Raw genomic sequence first — 21461 nt, 5'->3', positions numbered from 1 at the left:
CCAAGAAGACTAATATATTCCAAACAGGATTATTAAAAAGGAATGTAGACATGGAGATGTCACAGTGGAATTTTATAAAAACATCAAAAAAGAGTATTTTAAAAGCAGCCAGAAAGAAGACAGAGGCAAAAATAAGGGGGACAAGTGTTTTCAAAAGCAATACTGAAGCCAAATTGTTTATTTATAGCAAAAGACAGTGAAATAATACCTGCAATGTGCTGAAATTAAAAGAAATATATATGAAGAGAAGTAACTTTCATGAATGAAAGTAAAATAAAAGAAATTTGGAAGAAGTTAAAACTTAAAGAGTTTGTTACTCGCTGGCTGTCAGTAAAGGTAATCATAAAGGCAGTTGAAAACCGATCTTATAAAGAAAATCTGAAATGCAAATGAAGAACAAAAGTGTAAATCTGTACATAATGTTACCAAAGCTAGCCTTGCAAGGACCTGACAATTTCACTAGTAGGTAAGGCCTTTGGTAGGTAAGCTCCTTGCGCATCAGGAGACATAAGAAAGAATGTTCACAGCAGCATTATTCATGAGAACAAAAGACTGGAAACAATCCAAATGTCCATCAACAGTAAAATGGACTGTAAAAGGATGTGGTATAGTCAAAAAATTAAATTCAATAGGGGCGCCTGGGTGGCTCAGTCAGTTACGCATCTGACTTCAGCTCAGGTCATGATCTCACAATTCGTGAATTCAAGCCCCGCGTTGGGCTCTGTGCTGCTGGCTCAGAGCCTGGAGCCTGCTTCGGATTCTGTGTCTCCCTCTCTCTCTCTCTCTCTGCTCCTCCCCCGCTCGCACACACACACTCTCTCTCCCTCAAAAATAAACATTAAAAAAATTTTTTTAATTAAATTCAATAAACACTGAAATTGAATGAACTATGGCTATGTGCATTAACATGAATGAATCCCAAAAACATAACTGCTGAGCAAAAGAAGGTACATATAGTGATGATTCCATTTATACAAAACTAAGTATCAATCAAAAGCCAAATCATATATTAAGTGATTTACCATCTGTGGTGAAGCTATTTTAAAAACTAAAGAAATGATTTCCACAAAATGCAGTATACCAGATGTATTCAGGGAGGAACATGGGAGGGCAGCTCTGAGGTTTTGGTAATATTCTATTCCTGGCTTGGGAGGTAGGATTCACAAAACTTTGTTTCATTTTTATGCACTAAACCAAGTATGTAAGTTTTCATGCACTTTTAAATATATACGCTATTTCACAATTTAAAAATCAAGGCACCAGAAAAAAAATTAAGAATTCCTATTTACTAAAATCAAAAATGGCTTTTACATTTTAGGGGGGGAGAGGGGGCAAAAAGAATGGGACAGAGAGCATATCTGGTCTGCAAAGTGTAAAATATTTATCAGCTGGCCCTTTACAGAACATCCTTGCAGACCTCAGGTTGACAGGATACGAGTGGGCAAAAGTAGAATGGCAATAAAAGAGAAAGGTGGGCCGATGAAAGATTAAAGTACTGTTCCAGGAATCAGAAACAGCTCAACAACAAAGGCATGATACCACACCAATCCAGTGAGGAGAAACAAGCGATGGAGCAGTGGGCACTGAGCACAACTGTGACTAAGTGTAGGAGAAAGTCAGCGCTCCTCGGTGGGATGGCACCACTGCTTGTCAGACTGCAAACTGTGAGAACACACCAGGCTGCTCTTCTCAATGGCACAGGCAGAAAGAAAATCAAATTACCATGTCAAGGAAAGTCCAGGGAAACAATGAGCAGAGGAGGAAAATATTAGACTCCAAAGGCTGCTGATACTACTGATTACAGTGATTACAGCTGTTTGCACACGGCAACCATAGCAGAGGGCAGGATGCCCAAAGCTTAGGAGTGTGCACTAACGGGGAAAGAAATCACTTCAGTAAATATGCCAAATTCAAGACATCTAACAACCATTTACTCTGTACCTACTGTGCAGGAATACTCACATTTGCCTTATTAATCCCGACAACAAATAATTATGAAAAGGGAAGATGAATATGAACAAAGTTAAAAAGCCCAAGATCAGTAATAAGCGGCTGGGACGGTGTTCTCACTACTCATAGCTGTTATGTAAAATAGAATCTCAGTATGGAAAGTAACAAATGAAAGGAGGTAAGTATTTTCCACATGATTTTCATGATTTATCATGAAAGATCTTTCACTAAACTGGCCTTGCTTTTCCCTCAAACACACCAGCGACACTCTTGCCTCAGGGCTTTCCCTCTCCCTGAACACTTTTCCCTCAGACACCCACCAGGTTCAATCCATCACTTCCTTCAAGTTTTTTCTCAAGTCTTAAAAAAATGGCTGAAAATTAAATCACTAAGCATCCATTTAAGAAGCTAGGGAAAAAAAACAATGAAATAAATCCAATGAAAACAAAAAAGAAGGGAAAAACAAATGATATGGATATAGATACATGGAGATAGAGATATGGATATACAAATATATCTCAGCAGAAATAGAAGACATGGTTACAACAGAAAAGATCAATAAAGCCAAAGCTGATCCTTTGAAAAAACTTTCAAATCAACAAAGGAGGATTAATCCAGAAAGAAAGAAAAAGAACAAGAGAAAAACATATCAGCAGTGAAAAAGACTAGATTCAATGGGGATTATGGTTTAATCAATAATGAAAAGTTATTATAAAGCACTTTAAGATAGCAAGTTTGAAAACATGTGAAATGAGTAACTTTTTAAAAATATTAACTATTGAATTTAACCAAAAAAGAAACAGAAGCTAAATGGTATTATAATCATTAAATAAATTAAATCATCTGTTTGAAAAAATGTGTCCTTCAAAGGCAGCTTCAGAGCCAGGTGTCTTTTAAAAAGAAAATTCATGAACACATTCACTCCAATCATTCAATAAATAGGGCATTCTATTCTTGCACAAAGTTGTCCAGAGAATAGAAGGAACACTCCCTAACTCACCAAGGCCATATAAACTTTAAAAAATACACAAAAGTTAACAGAATAGCACTCACTGAGTAAAAATGAATAAAATAAAATCTATCCTTACAGCAGACAGAATACCAACCAATAACGCACAGGCACAAAAAGATACTGCAATCATAAAACAACAATAGGATGCAATGAAAAAGGAGCACCATGACAATAAAGGTAAGCTCTTAGAAATCAAAATTACAGCAAACAGAAACAAAAAACTCAAAAGAGGACCGAAAGATAAAGCTGAAGAAACCTCTCAGAAGGTACAGCAAAAATTTTAAAACATAGAAAATGGGAGAAAAGAAAATTAAAGGACTAGTCCAGGCTGCCCAACAACCAAATAACAGAAATACTAGAGAGAAAAGAGAGGAAAGGAAATCATCAGAGACCTAATTGAAGAAAATTTCTCAAGTCAGAAATAAGTAACTTTTGGGGTGCCTGAGTGGCTCAATCAGTTAAGCATCCAACTTCAACTCAGATCATGGTCTCATGGTTCGTGAGTTCAAGCCCCACATTGGGCTCTGTGCTGGTGGTGTGGAGCCTGCTCGAGATTCTCTCTCTCTCCCTCTCCCCTGCTCGCTCTCTAACTCAAAATAAATAAATAAACTTAAAAAGAAAAAAAAAAAAGGAAGTAACTTTCTAAGAAGGGGTGCAACATTGTGAAATTTCACTACACTGGGGACCAAAAGATCCTACATGCTTCAATACAGAGAAAAAAAATCATACGCAAAGGTTCTAGAATCAGAATGGCTTCAGGCTTCAACAGCAATACTGAAAGCTAGAAGACAGTAGAGCAATGCTTTCTCAAGTCTGAGGGAAAATTATTTCCCACCTAGAATTATGTACTTGACAAGTTATAAGTCAGGTATTAGGCGTAGGATAAAACACTTTCAAACATTAGGTCTAAAAAGTTTTTTGGCTTTTTTTTTTTTTTTAACATCTTGTACCCTTTTTCAAGAAGGTACTGAAAAATATGCTAAAGTGGGAGACTAAAACCAAGAAATTAAAGGCAAAAAAAATGCAAGAAATAGACTATCCTATATAGGAGAGAGGTAAATGAATTTCTAGGATACTCATGGTATAACGCCCTGTTCCTGACACCAAGCTTCTAAAAACCCTCAAAACTGTCTAAGGAGAGTCTAAGGAAATGCTAAGGAAATGCATCATTGGGTGAGGGGAGAGAGGGGCCACTTAGACACCAGAAAAACCAACCATGGTAATTAGAGAATCAGAACTTCCATTTCCCCACCCCACCAACCCACCTGACCTCTGGGAAGGGGAGAAGGAGAGAAGGGTTGGAGATGGAGTTTATCATCAATGCCAATAATTTAACCAATAATGAAACCTCAGTAGAAAACTTCAAACAGAAACATTCTAGGTTGGTGAACACATTCACGTGCTGGGAAGGTGGTATACCTGACACCATGGAAAGAAAACAGAAACTCCAGTGCTCAAGACCCTTCCAGACCTCATCCTATGTACTTCTTCATCTGCCTGCCTATTTACATCCTTTATAATAAACAGTAAGCACAGCACTTTCCTAAATTCTGTGAGCCATATTAGCAAATTACCAAACCTGAGGGAAGGTTGCAGGAGATCTTCAAATTAGTAGTATGCTTGGCCAAAATGCAGGGAACCTCACTTGCAGGTGGTGTCTTGTGGGTTTGTGCCTTCAGTCTGTGGGCTCTATGCAAACTCCAAGTAGAGTGTCAGAACTGAATTAAATCGTAAGACACCTGGTTGGTGTAGGAAATTGAAGAATTGGTTGTTGTTGAAAAAGATACAACACTAAAGGAAGATCAAAGGGTGATAGCTATATACAAGATGTACAGGGCAACCAGTCCACATTCAAAGTTTCACTCTGTAGACAGTTCTGTTGATGGATGCAATTATTAAGAGGCCCAGTGCCACTGTGCCCTTTTTAGCCAGGGGACAGAATGAACAGGTAAGCCTGATCCAGATTCTGGTTCATACTTGGCTTGTCTTAACTGTATGGTGGTGTATTTCCCACTCTCCCCTCCAATGTCCTACTGCCTGACTCAAATGAGCATACTCCTTTAATTGACTCCTGAGAGCTGGAGGTCAGCTATGGCAGGAGGAGAAGTAGAAAACACAGGGCAGGCCCTTCCCTGACCACATTCCTGCCAGTCATCTGTACCTGGCAACACTAGAATCCTGCCAGATGTCTCAACTGTGGTGAGCCCTATGTTCCCCATGACTCACTCATGTTCTTGACCACTGACGTCCCCAGAAGGGAATCTTGTAAACTCTCTGGGAAACTAAAAGCCAGACTCTAATTCAGAGACTGTTCAATGTATCTTCTTCTGGAAGGTTTCACGTAATAGTGGCACTATTGCCCCTTCCATCCATGGCTGGATTAATGCTCCATATTGGTAATATGGCAATATTTTATTTTGTACCCTAGATGTTAGGTACACAGATGTAGTATTCCTTAAATTGCATGCATATGTTTTAAGCACTTCTGCATGTAAATATTCATTTTACAATAAAAGTCTTAAATAAAGAATAGACCAGTATGTATAGTGTGCTGCCATTAGTTTTTTAAAAAAGGAAAGAAAGAGAATATGTGTATATATTTGCTTGTACATGCATAAAATAATTGCTGAGAGATTAAATAAACATCACAGTGACTGCCTCTAGTGAAGACAACTGAGTGGCTGGGGAACAGAGGTAGGAAAAAGACTTTTTACAGTAAAGTCTTTTAAAGCTTTTGCATTTCTAACACTGCAAATTTCAAAGGCATGAATGCATACATACATAAATAAATGAATTCAATGACTTCTATGATTTCTGCAAATCACAACTCTTAAGTCTTTAAAATAGGGATGATACCTCCTAATACTGGTGAAAGAACCAAATAAGCTTTTGTAAAAAAAACGCTTTGAAATCAAATACTATATACATCTGAAAGTAGTAGTATTTTTATTGAAAAAAATCTATCCTTTTCCTTCTTTCTCCTTACTTTACACAGAAAGTGTTATTCCTTCTTGATATGGTAAGTTTATTTAGCAGTTAAGAAAACACTGGCTTTAAACTAATTCATGTGAAGTTATTTATATTTAGATTTAACAAACACCTATGAAGACTTCAACAAGTTTAATACCAGTCTTTTTCACATATATTAAACCCTTACAACAACCCCATGTGCGGCTCTAAGTGAATAATAAAGATCTAATGTGAACAGCCATGAGTTCAACAAAGACCTATAGAGGGACCCTACAACCCTTATGGCAAGTTCATCCAGTATAGAAATCCGCAAGACAAAGTCCCTGCTCTTAGGGAGCCCACATTCTGCTAGTGATCCCAAGAGAAGAGGTTATTTCTCAAGAACAAGGAGTAACAGGGAATAAAGTCACCTAACTCATAGGGACTATGGAAGACAGCAAGGGAGGCTTCCAGAAGAGGTGTTATCCTGTGATCTGAGTTAAATTTCATTCAAGTCAAGAAGGAAGAGTAGGTATTAAACAAGTGCATAAATAGGGATGCGAGTCCAGAAGAGGGAATAACAGACAAACTATCAAAGAGTAACAGAGCATTCAAAAAACTGCCAAAGGTCATGGAGATACGGTGTTCTGCACTTTAATTTTTTTTTATTTGATGGCAGGGAACACACAAATGGAAGAGAGGGGCAGAGAGAGAGAGAGAGAGAGAGAGAGAAAGAGCTCCACACTTAGTGCAGAGCCCAATGCAGGGTCAATCCCAGGACCTGAGCCGAGATCAAGAGTCAGATGCTCAACAAACTGAACCACACGGGCGCCCCTGTTCTGCATTTTAAAAACAAACCTCTCATAGGAAAGCTTTACTGGCAGCTGTGTAGCACTACAGGAAGATACTTCTGGACAAAGGAGCCTGTCATTGCTAATATCCAATTTGTACTTTGTACAAAATTATGTTTAATAGTGTTGTTTCCTGTTATCAGAAGAAAAAGAACAGCATACAATTATTTTTCCATTATAATCTAAGGGATCATCATAGGAATGTATTAAACCTAAATAGTTTTAAGTCTATATTCTATGTATCCAGAGTAAGGCAATGTTAAATGACAAAAAATATTGTCTGATTAGAGGAAATGAGAGTAGAAGATAATGGTAGGAAAAGTACTTCTTTGGTTCTTTGCTAAGAAGTATATGTGGCCTCCAGAAAGGAGAACATGACAGAGGACACACATATATAAGCATCATTCTCTTTGCTTAAACAAGAAAAAAGATTTCATCATACCTTCTAAGGGGGAGACTCATCAGATTGTGACACTGACCAGCTGTGTCAAACAGAAAATGGTCCCACAAATGACAAAGATGTCCAGCAGGTAGATTAACTTTATCAATGTTGTCTGTCATACTGCATACCTACAATGATTCTCTGAGCAACTCTAAGATCTCCTATCATTCAAGGAAAGAGCATCTCCAAAGAGACTGACATCAAAGAGGCAGAACAGGAGCTATTTCCATAAAGTGCACCATACACAAAGTTCAAAAGAAATAATTAGAGGATTTTTATAACTTACCTGTATTGACATTATGCCTGATGACTCTACAGATTCCACAAACCATTTGTGGGCCAAGATTTAGGTCAGGAATATAAAAGGTACTGATGTAAAGGAGTTCTAGGATTATTCAGCCCCAATGTCCAGACAAACAGCTGATGGCTATCTTGCAACAATAACTTCAGCTTTGGTCAGATTAGAAATACCATTTAGAAAAAGAGGGGGTGTGGTTGCTAAGATCCCTATGGTTTAAGAAATATAACGTGCTGTAAAGCAGGTGCCGTTTCTGAGTTTTAAGACTAAGCAGAAGGGGTGCCTGGCTGGCTTAGAGGAGTATGCAACTCTTGATCTCGGGGGTTGTAAGTTTGAGCCCCACGTTGGGTGTAGAGACTACTTAAACACATAAATAAATTAAAAAAAAGTTTAAAAAGACTAAGCACAAGGTCTATCCACTGTACTTCACAATGGTCACAATGAAATACTGAAATCTATCTCACCTAGGTGGAAGTTAAATTTCTTAGAACCTCACTACCTAGCTCTAGGTATAAATTAAAAGGTAAGCATCAATGAAAATAGCCATCACTAACCCATGCAAACACCAGAGTGTCATTGGAGAGGCATACTATACATCAGGAAGAAAAGGGGGAAAAACCTTTCAAAAGCTAAAAATAATTTAAATTATAAATAAATTAGCCACTGAGCAGACAAGAGAGAAAACATATGTAATAAATAAAGTTCACACACTTCACTCAGGAGAACCTATTTACCGGGCACCTGGGTGGCTCAATCAGTTAAGTGTCCAACTCTTGGCTTCAGCTCAAGTCATGATCTCAAGGTGCGCGGGTTCCAGGCCTGCATCAGGCTCTGTGCTAACAACACAGAGCCTGCTTGGGATTCATTCTCTCTCTCTCTCTCTCTCTCTCTCTCTCTCTCTCAAAATAAATAAACCTTAAAAAACAAAAAGAACCTAATTACTCTGGTTTATGTTTAGAATTTATTCTAAATTATTTATTCTATAATTGTATTATCTCCTATTCCAGAAAAGAAGAGAAGCAAATTTAAAAGCTGGGGTTATCTACACCCAGGCTCATTGTCAAGGCACACTGACAAAACCCAGAAGCAGCAGCTAAGAGCCTGGGAGAAGTAAAACTTATTTTTAAAGAATCCAAAACACAAGACAGAATGGAGCTTTCAGCTTAGGGATAAAACCACCACCACTGAGAACATCATGGTATTACACATGTGTATGCACAACACAATGGATAAATCCATTATTATTAGACCTGTGCTCTGGTTCTGCTGCTTAACTGCAAGCCATTCAGCCTCTTCTGAGCTCAGCTTCACCTGTAAAATCAGGATAATACTTCCTTGCTACCAGACAAAACTGCCATAAAGAGCTAAAAAAATAGTTCATGTAACATTATCTGAAAAACATAACACACTATACGATATGTAACATACTATACAATATGTAACATGAACATAATATATTTAAATAAATTCCCATTTGAATGGCTAAATAAAAAATTAGTAGTTTTCTTAATACCAAAAAAATAAATTACATGATAGTGCTGATCCCCTCCCCCAAAACGCCAGGGTTTTTTAAAAACTATTAACAAGAGGGGCGCCTGGGTGGCTCAGTCGGTTGGGCGTCCAACTTCGGCTCAGGTCATGATCTCGTGGTCTGTGAGTTCAAGCCCCGCATCAGGCTCTGGGCTGACAGCTCAGAGCCTGGAGCCTGTTTCGGATTCTGTGTCTCCCTCTCTCTCTGACCCTCCCCTGCTCATGCTCTGTCTCTGTCTCAAAAATAAATAAATGTTAAAAAAAAAAAAAAAAAAAACTATTAACAAGAAAGAGAGCTTTAAAGCAAGAGAAAGATTTTAGCTGCCCTTTGGAAACCAGATAGTTTATAAGCATTTCTTGTAACGAAATGACATTTCAAAATGAGAAAAGATAAAATATTTTTTAAATGAATACCCATACCTAAAAATATAACATAAAATACAATATCCATTACAGATATATTATAAAGGAATATTTTTCAAACTGTAGGTCATAATCACCAGTGGATATTGAAGCCAATTCCAGCATTTTTTAAGAAAATAGGACAGAAAATATTTGAGTACCTTGCATTTAATAAAGGTAGGTATATATTTCATAGACTTTTGTTATACTTAATATGTATTATCATAATGTATACACATACACAGTGCTGGGTCACAGTGTATATCTATTTCTTATATGGAGTTGAGTTTAAAAAAAGTCTGAAAGTCACTAATACAAAACAGACAGATAGGTATGGGGCATTCTAGATGGCAGCTAAGGCATAAATAAGGAATGTAAAAGCAGCTAGTACTCAGAATAACTAGGAGAAGACAAGGAAAGTAAAGAAATGTCATGTGGGGCCAGACTGAAGAGGGCAGTGTTTTGTTTTGTTTTGTTTTGTTTTAAGTCATCAAGCAGCAGTCCTTGAAGTAGGGAGGGGAAGGAAAAAAAAAAAAAAAAGAGGTTAGAGTGGGAGAGATCCAAAGCATAAGAGACTCTTAAAAACTGAGAACAAACTGAAGGTTGATGGGTGGGAGGGAGGGGAGGGTGGGTGATGGGTATTGAGGGGGGCACCTTTTGGGATGAACACTGGGTGTTGTATGGAAACCAATTTGACAATAAATTTCATATATTGAAAAAAGAAAAAGATAACAGCATTCCTTCTAGGAATAAAAAAGGCCAATACAGAAAAAACACTCTACTGGAACTTAGGAGAATCTGCCCCCTAAAACTCTCTGAATTTAATCCTTAATTTTCACAACTGTAAAATGAGAGGACTAGAATAGAAGATAAATGTTAAGATCCTAGGGGCACCTGGATGGCTCAGTTGGTTAAGTGTCTGACCCTGATTTCTGCTCAGCTCATGATTTCATGGTTCATGAGAATGAGCCCCAAGTCGGGCTCTTCACGAACAGCATGGAGTCTGCTTGGGATTCTCTCTCTCCCTCTCTCTCTCTGTCCCTCCCCTGCTCACACTCTATTTCTCTCAAAAATAAATAAATAAACTTAAAAAAAATTTTTAAGATCCTACTCAACATTCTCTGATTCTGGTAGAGTTTATAATAATTAAAACATGACATGAGTACTTGTTCTGTAAGTAAGACCTTTTGTATTTAATAACTACAATATTATCTTTTAATTTAAAAATTATATTACATCTTCCTAATCAAGGCTTGATGGCTACTACCACATCTGGGCATCTCTCAAATTTCCTTACTGAAAAGGTCTGGTTGGCTAGGCCAAAACTACCCTTAGGCAAACATGTCAGTATTCACCTGGAAGTAACCACGAAAAGACACAGAACGTGCTCTGAAGGAGTTAAATAACCTCCGTATAACTTTCTTGATACCATGCCCATTTAAAAGTTTTAAAAAAAAATTACAATAACCACTGAGATACATCTAAATTGTTAAGCTCAACTGCAATCAGTAAGAAGTATTTTATACACTCAAAGATTAATGTTCCTAAAATTTCCTTCTGTCTCCTTTCCTGGTAGGATCAACCATTTTAGTTTAATGACTTTTCTAGGTAAAGCTCTCAATTGCTTCCTTAATGTTTTCCTATTCTTTGCATTGATTTCCTGGCCTGGACTTGGCTGCCTGTCCCAGTCTATGTGCTCCTTGGCTGTCTCGGATTGCATGCTCCTTTCTACTGGTAAGCTCTTCCGTGGTTTGTACCCACTTTCTTATGCTTAAAGCCTGTATCTGCAAAAACAGTGGTTCCAAGCTCTCAAATAGACACACAAAATGAATTTAGTACATACAAGGGAGTTGCCCTAATTGGGCATAGGGTATATGTCATATCATGAGGTGGTGTACATAGAAAGATGTGTATTTTACCATACATGTCATATTTGGGGCTGCCTCTGAGACTAAATGGAATCTGTTCTACTTCTAAGCAAAAGATCTCTATCTCTTTCAATTAAGGGATGAAAAATCAGAGCAGATAAATGACTAAAGCAGGACTGACTGAACAGAGGTACCATCAAAGGAATAGAAACAGATCAATGGACCAAGCCAATCAATCACTGACAACTATTTTGACTCTGAATACCTTTATGTAACAGTCCTGAGAGAAAACACTAAAAAGAACTAAATCTCTACAAACACACACACACACCCAACAGCGTTTCATCGTGCCATATCATTAGCACAAAGTGAGAAGAAGAGAACATAACATCTGTTATCTCTTCTCTCTGTAAGTCCATATCTCTCATCGCTCTATAGACCCACATCTACTTTGCAAAACATGTTCTTCCTAATCAAATCACTCTTACTGAAATGAATGGACACATGTCAATCCAAGTGACCAACATGTAGAAACAGAGCAAACTGAAGTTATACAGAATTCATTTTTTACTGAACTTGTGCCAATTCTCACCAATTCTGATATATCAAGTAAATTATCACACTTTAATTTTACCACATACCCAAATAGCTGATTTTGAACCATAATCCTGAAAATGGTGTCATCTTGACTTATAAAACTCACTTTGGGTTGTTAATTAAACCATATTACTCCTATTCAGTGAGAGACCTGAATATGTTTAGGGCTGAATAAAACATGGGACCAGAAAACACACAGTGAAAATATGTGTAAGGAAGAAAGTGCAAATCTCTACAAAATAAATGTTTTAAAACATGTGCTAAGGGGTAATTGGGGAAGTGAAGATCAATTTGTGCTATAAGGTCCTGAAGTCAGCATTAAAGCTTTTAGAATCAACTATGGAAAAAGCAGGGGCGCCTGGGTGGCTCAGTCAGTTGAGCATCATATTCTTGGTATTGGGTCAGGTCATAACCTTGTGGTGGTGGGACTGAGCCCTGGGATTGAGCCCTGCATCATCATGGAGCCTGCTTGAGATGCTCTCTCTGACCCTCCTCTGCACACTCATGCTCTCTCTCCCCCTCCCTCTCAAAACAAATATACTTAAAAAAAAAAAAAAAAAAAAAAACAACTATGCAAAAAGCAAACACCACAGGGAAATGAAAGTCTGAGACTGGAATAAACAAACAGGAATCTGAAGAAAAGAAGAAACAAACATGGCTATGTTGATGATGTCAGTATCATTACCATTCGACCAAACCCATGTGGAAATTGGACAGACAATGCTGTCCAACTACAAAACCCACAATCCTGAAGGCTGAACATTAGTGAGAAAATAAAACAATATAATGTCAGTCTGTACAACTAGGATTTCTAAAAATATTTTTTAGTTATGTATAATAATTACTGTATCTAAAATTTTGAAGCAATTTTGGATTTTTCTTAACACATTGAAATATATGAAAAATTCTGTGTAAAAATGCAAGTTAAGCAAAAGAAAAACTTATTGATACTGTTAGAAAGTATAATGGTAGGATAATTCAGAATAAGGGTATTTTTGAATAAAATTAGCACTTAGCATAAAATATATAAAACAAAAATAAAGACAGGTAAAACTGAAAATATTATATGTGGAGTCTCATTCTAAAATATAACACTTTAATTTAAAGAGCTATGATATTATATCAACATAAGAAAGTCAACAGACCAGCAGTAAACAAAAAAATAAAGAAGGCACACACAAAATATCTAGAACCAGGTTAAAAGATACCTCTCTACAATAGAACAGTACTGATTAACCTCCACATAAGTGCATCCCTTTCCCTCAATCAACTCACCCAACATTTTCTGCATCTTCATCACACTCAGCTTTGTATTTGCAAGGTCCACACTTGGAGTGTTTTCTGTGAACTTCTGCCCCTGACCCTTCCTCTTCTGCTTAAAAAGAAAAATTAAATTTTCAACCAAAAGTTGGTTTCCTTTCCAGATAAGCTTCATGTTTTCAGCAGCCATTATCCCATTTCTGCGGAAAATGTACCTGCGCTCTTGAAAACAATCAGTTCCAAAATCTATCAATGCTTGCATCCAAAAATGTTGCCAATACTGAGTACAACATATTCTATGAGGAAAACAAGTATTGGTGCTAGCAAAATAATCCCTTAATCTATGTACGAAAGAACACTACAGGTTTTGATAATTAATTGCCTTTAAAAGAATTACCATGTAACATTAAATAAGAGAGAGAGAAAATAAAACATGAGCAATAAATTTGGTACAGTGATTACCCTACCCTATGCAAAGCCAGTTAACAAATAAATGATTAAATGCAATAGAGTATAACCACTTGTTCCTCACATCAGTTTCATACCTGCCTTTCTTATTACATAACTAACAGGATTCAAAAAAAATATTTATCTCCAAATTTGTAAAAAGAAAGGGGTCTCTTTACAAAGGACTTGCCTCCTTTTCTGTTTGCCCACTTAGCACACCAAAAATACCCAGAATGCAGAAGTGTGTGGATCTCCTATCATCTGGCACAAAAAACCAGTGGTTACCAGTAAGTCTCCAACTCATATCCCACATTCAAAGGATTCTACATTTCTGGGCTCAACTAGAATGAATCCTACCCTGATAATCTCAAACTGGGCAGGGAGATCTGTTCTGAAGCCAATTTAGGGATTACAGTTTACTCAAAGGATCTCTCATTCTGGTTTAGGAAATAACACCTTCTTCAGGGGGTGTCTATCAGTAAAGAATACATTACAAGGCAAGTCCAAAAACCTAATATACTTATTTGGTAATACTTCCAAACTTTCCATTTTTAGTGTCTGCATGCACTTTAAGTAGAAATCTTTCCCAAATTCTCATGAACACTCCCAGATTCCAGGGATCATAATCCTATTATTTCCGAGGCTTCAGAAACATCAGGAAATCGTATGGCCACCACAAGCTCACTTAAGTTTGTACGCTAATCTGAGCAAACAACTTAGCCTTTCTAAACTCATACTCCCTGAAAAGAAATAGTCAACCTACATTCTCAGAGCAAGACATCCAGTATTTACATGACATAAAAAAAATCATAAATCATGACATCAACTTCCACTTCTTTAGTATGGGAACATGACTGTTTCCTTACTGAATATCTGACCACAAAGACTAGACTACATGATCTCTTAAAATCCTTTCCAGCTCTAAGATCTAGAATTGATGGTCTGATCCTTCACATGTGATCATGAAGCTTCTGCCTGAACATGTCCCTTTAAATCACATTCTATTGTAGGATAACTTTAATTTTTTTTTTTCCCCTGAAACTTTCATCCCCAAACTTCTTCCTCAGGATGGTTCTTCTATTCTCTAAGTGACCTTTGAAGTGCCTTCCAACTCTGATATTTTAGGATTCTACGAAATGTGGAAATCTGGAATAAGGTTTCAGATAGTATTGAAAGGATCATAACTGTAGTTTTCATTTGTATGAGTGTGAATTTTACTAGAGTAAGTTTTCTTTCAGTGTAGGTATCCCCACAGTACCTCCAGCATTACTTTGTATACAGTAGACACTCACTAAGTCCTACAGCTTCATTAGACTATGAAATAAATGAGTCATTCTTAATTCTGACAATTTAAACTCTTGCTATACACTATTACCAGATACTACTTTTTTAAACAGCAGAAATAATTTATATATTTGTAAAATAAAATCAAAAACATACACAGGAGAATTTTAATGGCATAAAGTCTAGATTCCACTACAATTATTCTGTAAGCCTTCTCTTTGCCATGCACAATTCACTCCAGAGTTTTACAACCCAGCCCTTGAAAATTCCTTAGGAGCAAAAATTTGTAAGCAAGGGGTGGGAGAGTTACAAATACTCTGGTCCAACCCAAAATCACTTGTGTGGATGATCCCAAGGAGAAGGCACTTTGGTGCAATCTCAATTTAACAGGAGCTACATTTCTGCTTTGTCAACAAAGCTTTAGTGAGACATAATTGTATGAAACAAAACGCCTAGGGCTAAAAGGGACAGAAGGGTTGGGTGTAATGGCTAAAGGCTTCTTTCTGGAGTAACGAAAATGTTCTAAAATGGACTGTGGTGATGAATGCACAACTCTGTACTATACTAAAAGCAACCGAATGGCACACTTTAAATGAGCAAATTGTACACTGTGTGAATTTTAACTCAATAAAGCTGTAAAAATCAGAAAATGACAGAAAACAAATGTCCTTTAAGGGGTACTTGAAACTTACCTCCTTCTCCAGATCCAGAGCCATTATCTAAGAAGAAAAACAAACAGTGAATAGAAATACTTTCGCTGGAAATGTCATCTTATCCAATAGTCAAATTTCTCATCAAAAATCAAACTGCAGGGGCGCCTGGGTGGCGCAGTCGGTTAAGCGTCCGACTTCAGCCAGGTCACGATCTCGCGGTCCGTGAGTTCGAGCCCCGCGTCGGGCTCTGGGCTGATGGCTCAGAGCCTGGAGCCTGTTTCCGATTCTGTGTCTCCCTCTCTCTGCCCCTCCCCCGTTCATGCTCTGTCTCTCTCTGTCCCAAGAATAAATAAACGTTGAAAAAAAAAAAAAATTAAAAAAAAAAAAATCAAACTGCAATAGCAATTCTCATTTTTTGATATCAAACCATTTATTCTTATGTACCTATTCCATGTTTTCCCCCAAATGTTAATTCCCTGGACACACAATCATCTATAACTCATACATCTTTGTAGCATATTCAGGAAGTATCCAGGTGCCCTGCACCGAGTAAAGACGAATAAATACTGTAAAATAAGTGGCTATATAAAAATAATTTTAATTAACTCACTTAAAAGGTAAAAAAAGAAAAAATTTAATTTTGTAAAAGCTTAAGAGGAATAATGAATAAGTTGCTTTTATTAGAAAGGGAGGAAAAGAGCTTTGGGTCTTGCTCCAAAAATCTTAATGAAATCTGTGGATAAAGGCCAAAAGCCAAAAGGTAAGAAAAAGCCTCAAGGCTTAAAAGGAAAGAACTTCTGAGCTGAGGTTTTCATATTACTGATGAAATTAGCTTCCTCTAGGAAACCTCACCAGAAGGACTCACACCAAGGTGTAGGTGGGACACTTGTTACTAGTGAAATTAAAAAGCCTCCCTCAAAGTTACCAGCAAAAAGTCGGCCTAAAATGTAATTAATATAAAATGTTTATTTTATAAATCCTAAAAAGGCCAACATATGATGCAGAGCATGTTGAAGAGAGGGTAGTGCTATAATATCATCAGCATGATGCAGTAAAAAAGCAGAGATGGCAAAAGAGCTTGACACACTTTATCCAGCACTTTCAGGGGTTGGGGGGGAGACACATCCTCAGGAACCCACTCCAGTTCTTCAAATGGTTCCCCAGAGTGGGAGATAACAGCCTTCACAAAATTGTCCCTTTCCCTTTAATCTCCTTCAGACAATAATCAAATTCTCAAACATAGTGGAAATAGGAGGAACCGGAACAATACATGTTTTTTGTAATATCCACTGCAAAATCTTCAAGGGATTTTATAAAGTCTAAAACTGTGCTCGATTCTGATTAACCAACCACAAATAATTAGATCTGAGTACACAAAGGAAAAGAAAAAGAAAGAGTAGAAGAGCAGAAAAAAGACAAAGAAGGGAACTCAATTTAAAAATTGTTCTATGACCAAACTTTTTTTAGAAAAACACTCCTTTTGGGGCGCCTGGGGGGCTCAGTCGGTTAAGCATCCGACTTCGGCTCAGGTCATGATCTTATGGTCCGTGAGTCAGAGACCCACATTAGGTTCTGTGCTGACAGCTCAGAACCTGGAGCCTGCTTCAGATTCTGTGTCTCCCTCTCTCTCTGCCCCTCCCCCGCTCATGCTCTGTCTCACTCTCAAAAATGAATAAATGTTAACAACAAAAAAATTCTTTTTTGAAAAAATTAAAAAAAAAAAAGGAAAACACTCCTTTTTTCCTTCCATTCTACACACATTGACTAGGTACATATCATGTGGTAGGCAACATAGTAAATGGTAGGAATAAATTGAATAAGATAGCCCCAGTGCATGAGATGCTCTCAATCTGTTTTCAACCCATGCTAAATTTTAATGAATATAATACCTCAAACTTTCCTTTAGTGTCCTTTAGAATTCTGAAATAGGAGCACCTGGGTGGCTCAGTCAGTTGAGCGTCCGACTTCGGCTCAGGTCCTAACCTGGCGGTACGTAAATTCGAGCTCTATATCGGGCTCACTGCTGTCAGCACAGAGTCCACCTTGGATCCTCTGTATCCCTCTCTCTGCCCCTCCCTGCTTGCGCTCTCTCAAAAATAAATAAACAAACATTAAAAAATAAAATAAATAAAATAAAGTAAGATAAAAAGTCTGAAATATTGTGACTACTCTGATAATGAGTTGAGTTCTTCTTGTAGATTGTATTTTCATTGTTCATATGCCTTTCCCCATCCACACAACTCCACCCAAACCCTGGGACTATAATATACCTCCCCAGATAGGGCATCCTGCCCTCCTGTTGAGAAGCAACTGATCCAGCTGAAGACAGATGTGTCAGATAAATGAAATACAGTATGATATATACATAGAGATATGCACAAAGTGTGAAAAAAACTCTGTCAGGGGATGCCACAGGAGAAAAATTTCACAGAGGAAAAAAGGCTAAAGCTCTAAGTAAGCATTTTGCAAGTAAACAAAAGACTTATTTCTAGCAATGTCCCACCAAGCGTCTAACAAGATCAATATACCACCTTACAGCTTAGCTTATTCAATCCTCACTTAACAATCCCAAGAGATGGTATCCATTTAACACTTTAAATAACTGGGGCTCAGGGTAACTAAGTGACTTGTCCAAGGTCATATAGTAAATAAGTAAACAAGAGCTGGAGGGGGGCGTCCTGGGTGGCTCAGTCAGTTAAGCATCTGACTTCAGCTCAGGTCATGATCTCCTAGTTTGTGAGTTCAAGCCCAATGTTGGGCTCTGAGTGACAGCTCAGAGCCTGGAGCTTGCTTCAGATTCTGTCTCTGTCTCTCTGTGCCCCTCCCCCGCCCATGCACACACTCTCTCTTTCTCTCTCTCTCAAATATAAACATAAAAAAATTTTTTAATAAAAAATAAATAAGAGCTGGAGTTAAAATTAGGTCTTTCAACCCCAGTGCAGTGCTCTTTCCAATCTACCACCCTGATTCTAATGTTTACCATTCACTGCCTATCAAAGCACTTTGTGTCTTAAACACACGCTCCTCATAAGAGACACATAATTAATTTGGGATTGTAAAGAGCTCCATATTCTTTTTGACTTTTTTTTTTTTTACATTTTATTTATTTTTGAGAGAGAGAGAGAGAGAGAGAGACAGAGTGCGAGAGGGGGAGGAACAGAGAGTATGGGAGACACAGAATCCGAAGCAGGCTCCAGGCTCTGAGCTGTCAACACAGAGCTCGACATGGGGCTCAAACTCACAAACCGTTGGATCATGACCTGAGCCGAAGTCAGACACTTAACCGACTGAGCCACCCAGGTGCCCCTCTTTTTTAGTTTCTAAACCAAGTCTGTGAAACACAATGTACTTAGAGAAGTATACAAGAATCACAACAAATGATAGTCTATTGGCCTGAGAACATAATCGTTTCACGAAGCACATAATTATTTGATGTAGGGAAAAGAATTTGGTATTGTCCAAAGAAAGGCCTGGTCTTTGCCCACAGCTTTTTTGTATTTTCTTTTTAATTTAAATGTTTACTTATTTTTGAGAGAGAGAGAGACAGAGCGCAAGCCAGGGAGAGGGAGAAAGAGAGAGAGACACAGAATCCAAAGCTGAGCTGTCAGCACAGACCCCCAAGAGCCATGAATGAGATCATGACCTGAGCCAAAGTCAGAGGCTTAACCGACTGAGCCACGCAGGCACCCCTGCCCTCAGCTCCTTTAAGGTAATCTACATCATACCTGCCAGAAGTGTCTCGTTTCAGGAGGGTGCTAACCACATCAGATGTTAGGGTGGGGCTGGCCACACTCTACAGCCTTAGGGTAGAGGGTTGGCCAACCACAAAGACCAGCCACTTAATTTAGAGTGGGGGCTTTCAATCATATGGTATTAGTGGACCTGGAGTTTGAGATCAACCACATGGACAATGGATCATTCATGCTTATGAAATGGAGCCCCAGTAAAAATTCTGGACACAGGCACTATAATACATAGGAAAATAAATAAATAAATAAAGTATATCATATAGGAAGTGTCTATACCTATACTGCTAACCTTCATACGATAATTCTAATTACAACACTTCACTTGCATCCCTGTCCCCAAATACAAATGCAAGTAAGAAACTTACATTAGTGCCTTCCAAAATTAACTACTACTGATTCAGGAAGGAAAAGAGAAAGAAATACAAAAAACCTGAGGGAAGATAGGTGACAAGGATTGGCAGACAGAATAGAGAAGATATAAAAAGAGACAAGCTTGGAAAGAGACACATCCTGGGATGCCACTAATGACTTTCTATAAATATTCTCCACCCCTTTCCCCTGCCATGAAAATGAAACCCAACAAAATGGATCCCATGTAATTTCCACCCCAAATCTCGTTCTAATATTCAAACCATAAGGCAAAAGACAGGCAAAGACCCCACGAAATTTCACCACCTGGGGTTAAAAAGCAACAACACAAGGGGTGCTTGGGTGGCTCAGTCGGTTAAGCATCTGACTTCGGCTCAGGTCATGATCTCACAGTTCATTAGTTTGAGCCCTGCATCAGGCTCTGTGCTGACAGTTCAGAGCCCGGAGCCTGCTTCAGATTCTGTGTCTCCCTCTCTCTCTCCCCCTCCCCTGCTCACATTATCTCTCTCTATCTCTATCTCTCTCTCTTGCAAAAATAAACAAACATTAAAAAACAAATTTAAAGCAACGACATGAAATGCAGACAAAAAAGAGCCCCTCCACTCCCCAAACAACTAATCCATAGAGCAGTTCTGGGAATACATCTCTGACTGGAAATTGCCTTTTAGAAACTATGATGGAATCATCTCTAACATTTATTCAGAAGAGTATCACACATACCAGAGTAGCATGGTCCTCTTGCTACTACTGTTATCTCTTTCTGGTGCTTACAAGCAGCCCTTCTGAGAAAGCATTCATTTTGATAAGTGTCCCCATTTGATCCACAGACAGGAATGTAATTTGTATGGCACTGCAAAAGAAACAAAAATAAACTTTCAAAACTAAGCAGGAATATTAATAGTTCACTTCATATTTATGAATGTAATACCATAGTACTGTGACATACTTCTACAGAATAGTTTGTTCTTTTGTTTGGTTTAAATAAAAGAGAGTTATACCATTTTCTCACACCTTTTTTCACATTTATAATGAAAATAACTATCAACTATCCATAAAGATAAGAAAATCCCTGTGCTATCTAGTGCATTTGCTTGCTATAAAAATCCACTGAGGTAAGAGAGAAATTCTTGGCTATGTTTATAATAAGCTAATAAGCACTAATTATATAATGCCATTTTATTAAAATCAAAATTCATTTATTCAATACCACTGCAATGCAAAGTCCCAAGATAAATGCTATAGAAAACACAAAGAAATACATGATCTCTGGGTCTACCATCCACGTAACTCTAGGCTAGCATCATTGCCATTTCCTCCACCTAATGCATCTACCTAATAAAGTTGTTGTGAAGATTAAATAAGAGAAATCCATCTTTAGCATTTATATCTGGCCATGGTAAATTCTCAGTAAATATTAGCTGGTTTTGCTATGCTATCATCACTTCTGAGTCTTACGTAGTTGCCCACGGTCATAGCTAGTAAGTGGGAGACCCACAATTTCTCACAAGTGATGTATTCTAACCACTACACAATTGAGTTGTTCAGCAGGGTGTTACCATGTGTCATTTGGTGGTAGTGAACAGGGAGCTTAAAATCGTGCCTGAAATTCAACCTAACAAGCACATACCCAGGAGTGAGCATGAGATGGAAGGAGAAGACCTGCTGTTCTTTGGTCAGTCTGTTTCCAGGGGTCTCTCTTAGGAGCCTCTCATTATGCTCTATGCAAATGAAAGGACTTGGCGATTTTAACAACATGCAACTTCTGACGTGGGCACTGACTCTAACCTAAGGTCCGCCTCC

At 37.9% G+C, this 21461-nt stretch overlaps 1 protein-coding gene across 2 annotated transcripts in view; it reads right to left on the bottom strand.

Annotated features, from left to right (window-relative positions):
• Positions 1-21461, bottom strand: part of TMEFF1 (transmembrane protein with EGF like and two follistatin like domains 1) — an 81475-nt gene that overhangs the window by 31555 nt on the left and 28459 nt on the right. The window contains exons 3-5 of one of the 2 annotated variants that reach the window (XM_045470349.1): positions 20382-20511; positions 15583-15609; positions 13175-13274 (exon numbers count right to left, since the gene is read on the bottom strand). In XM_045470349.1, the coding sequence (XP_045326305.1) occupies positions 13175-13274; positions 15583-15609; positions 20382-20511 (257 nt within the window). The remainder of the gene's footprint in view (positions 1-13174; positions 13275-15582; positions 15610-20381; positions 20512-21461) is intronic. The other variant, XM_045470350.1, reaches the window with a different exon arrangement.

Source organism: Leopardus geoffroyi, chromosome D4 (assembly GCF_018350155.1).
Source record: "Leopardus geoffroyi isolate Oge1 chromosome D4, O.geoffroyi_Oge1_pat1.0, whole genome shotgun sequence".
Lineage (NCBI taxonomy): Eukaryota > Metazoa > Chordata > Mammalia > Carnivora > Felidae > Leopardus > Leopardus geoffroyi.
Note: the sequence above shows the minus strand (reverse complement) of the source record. Positions and strands in the feature narration are given on the sequence as shown.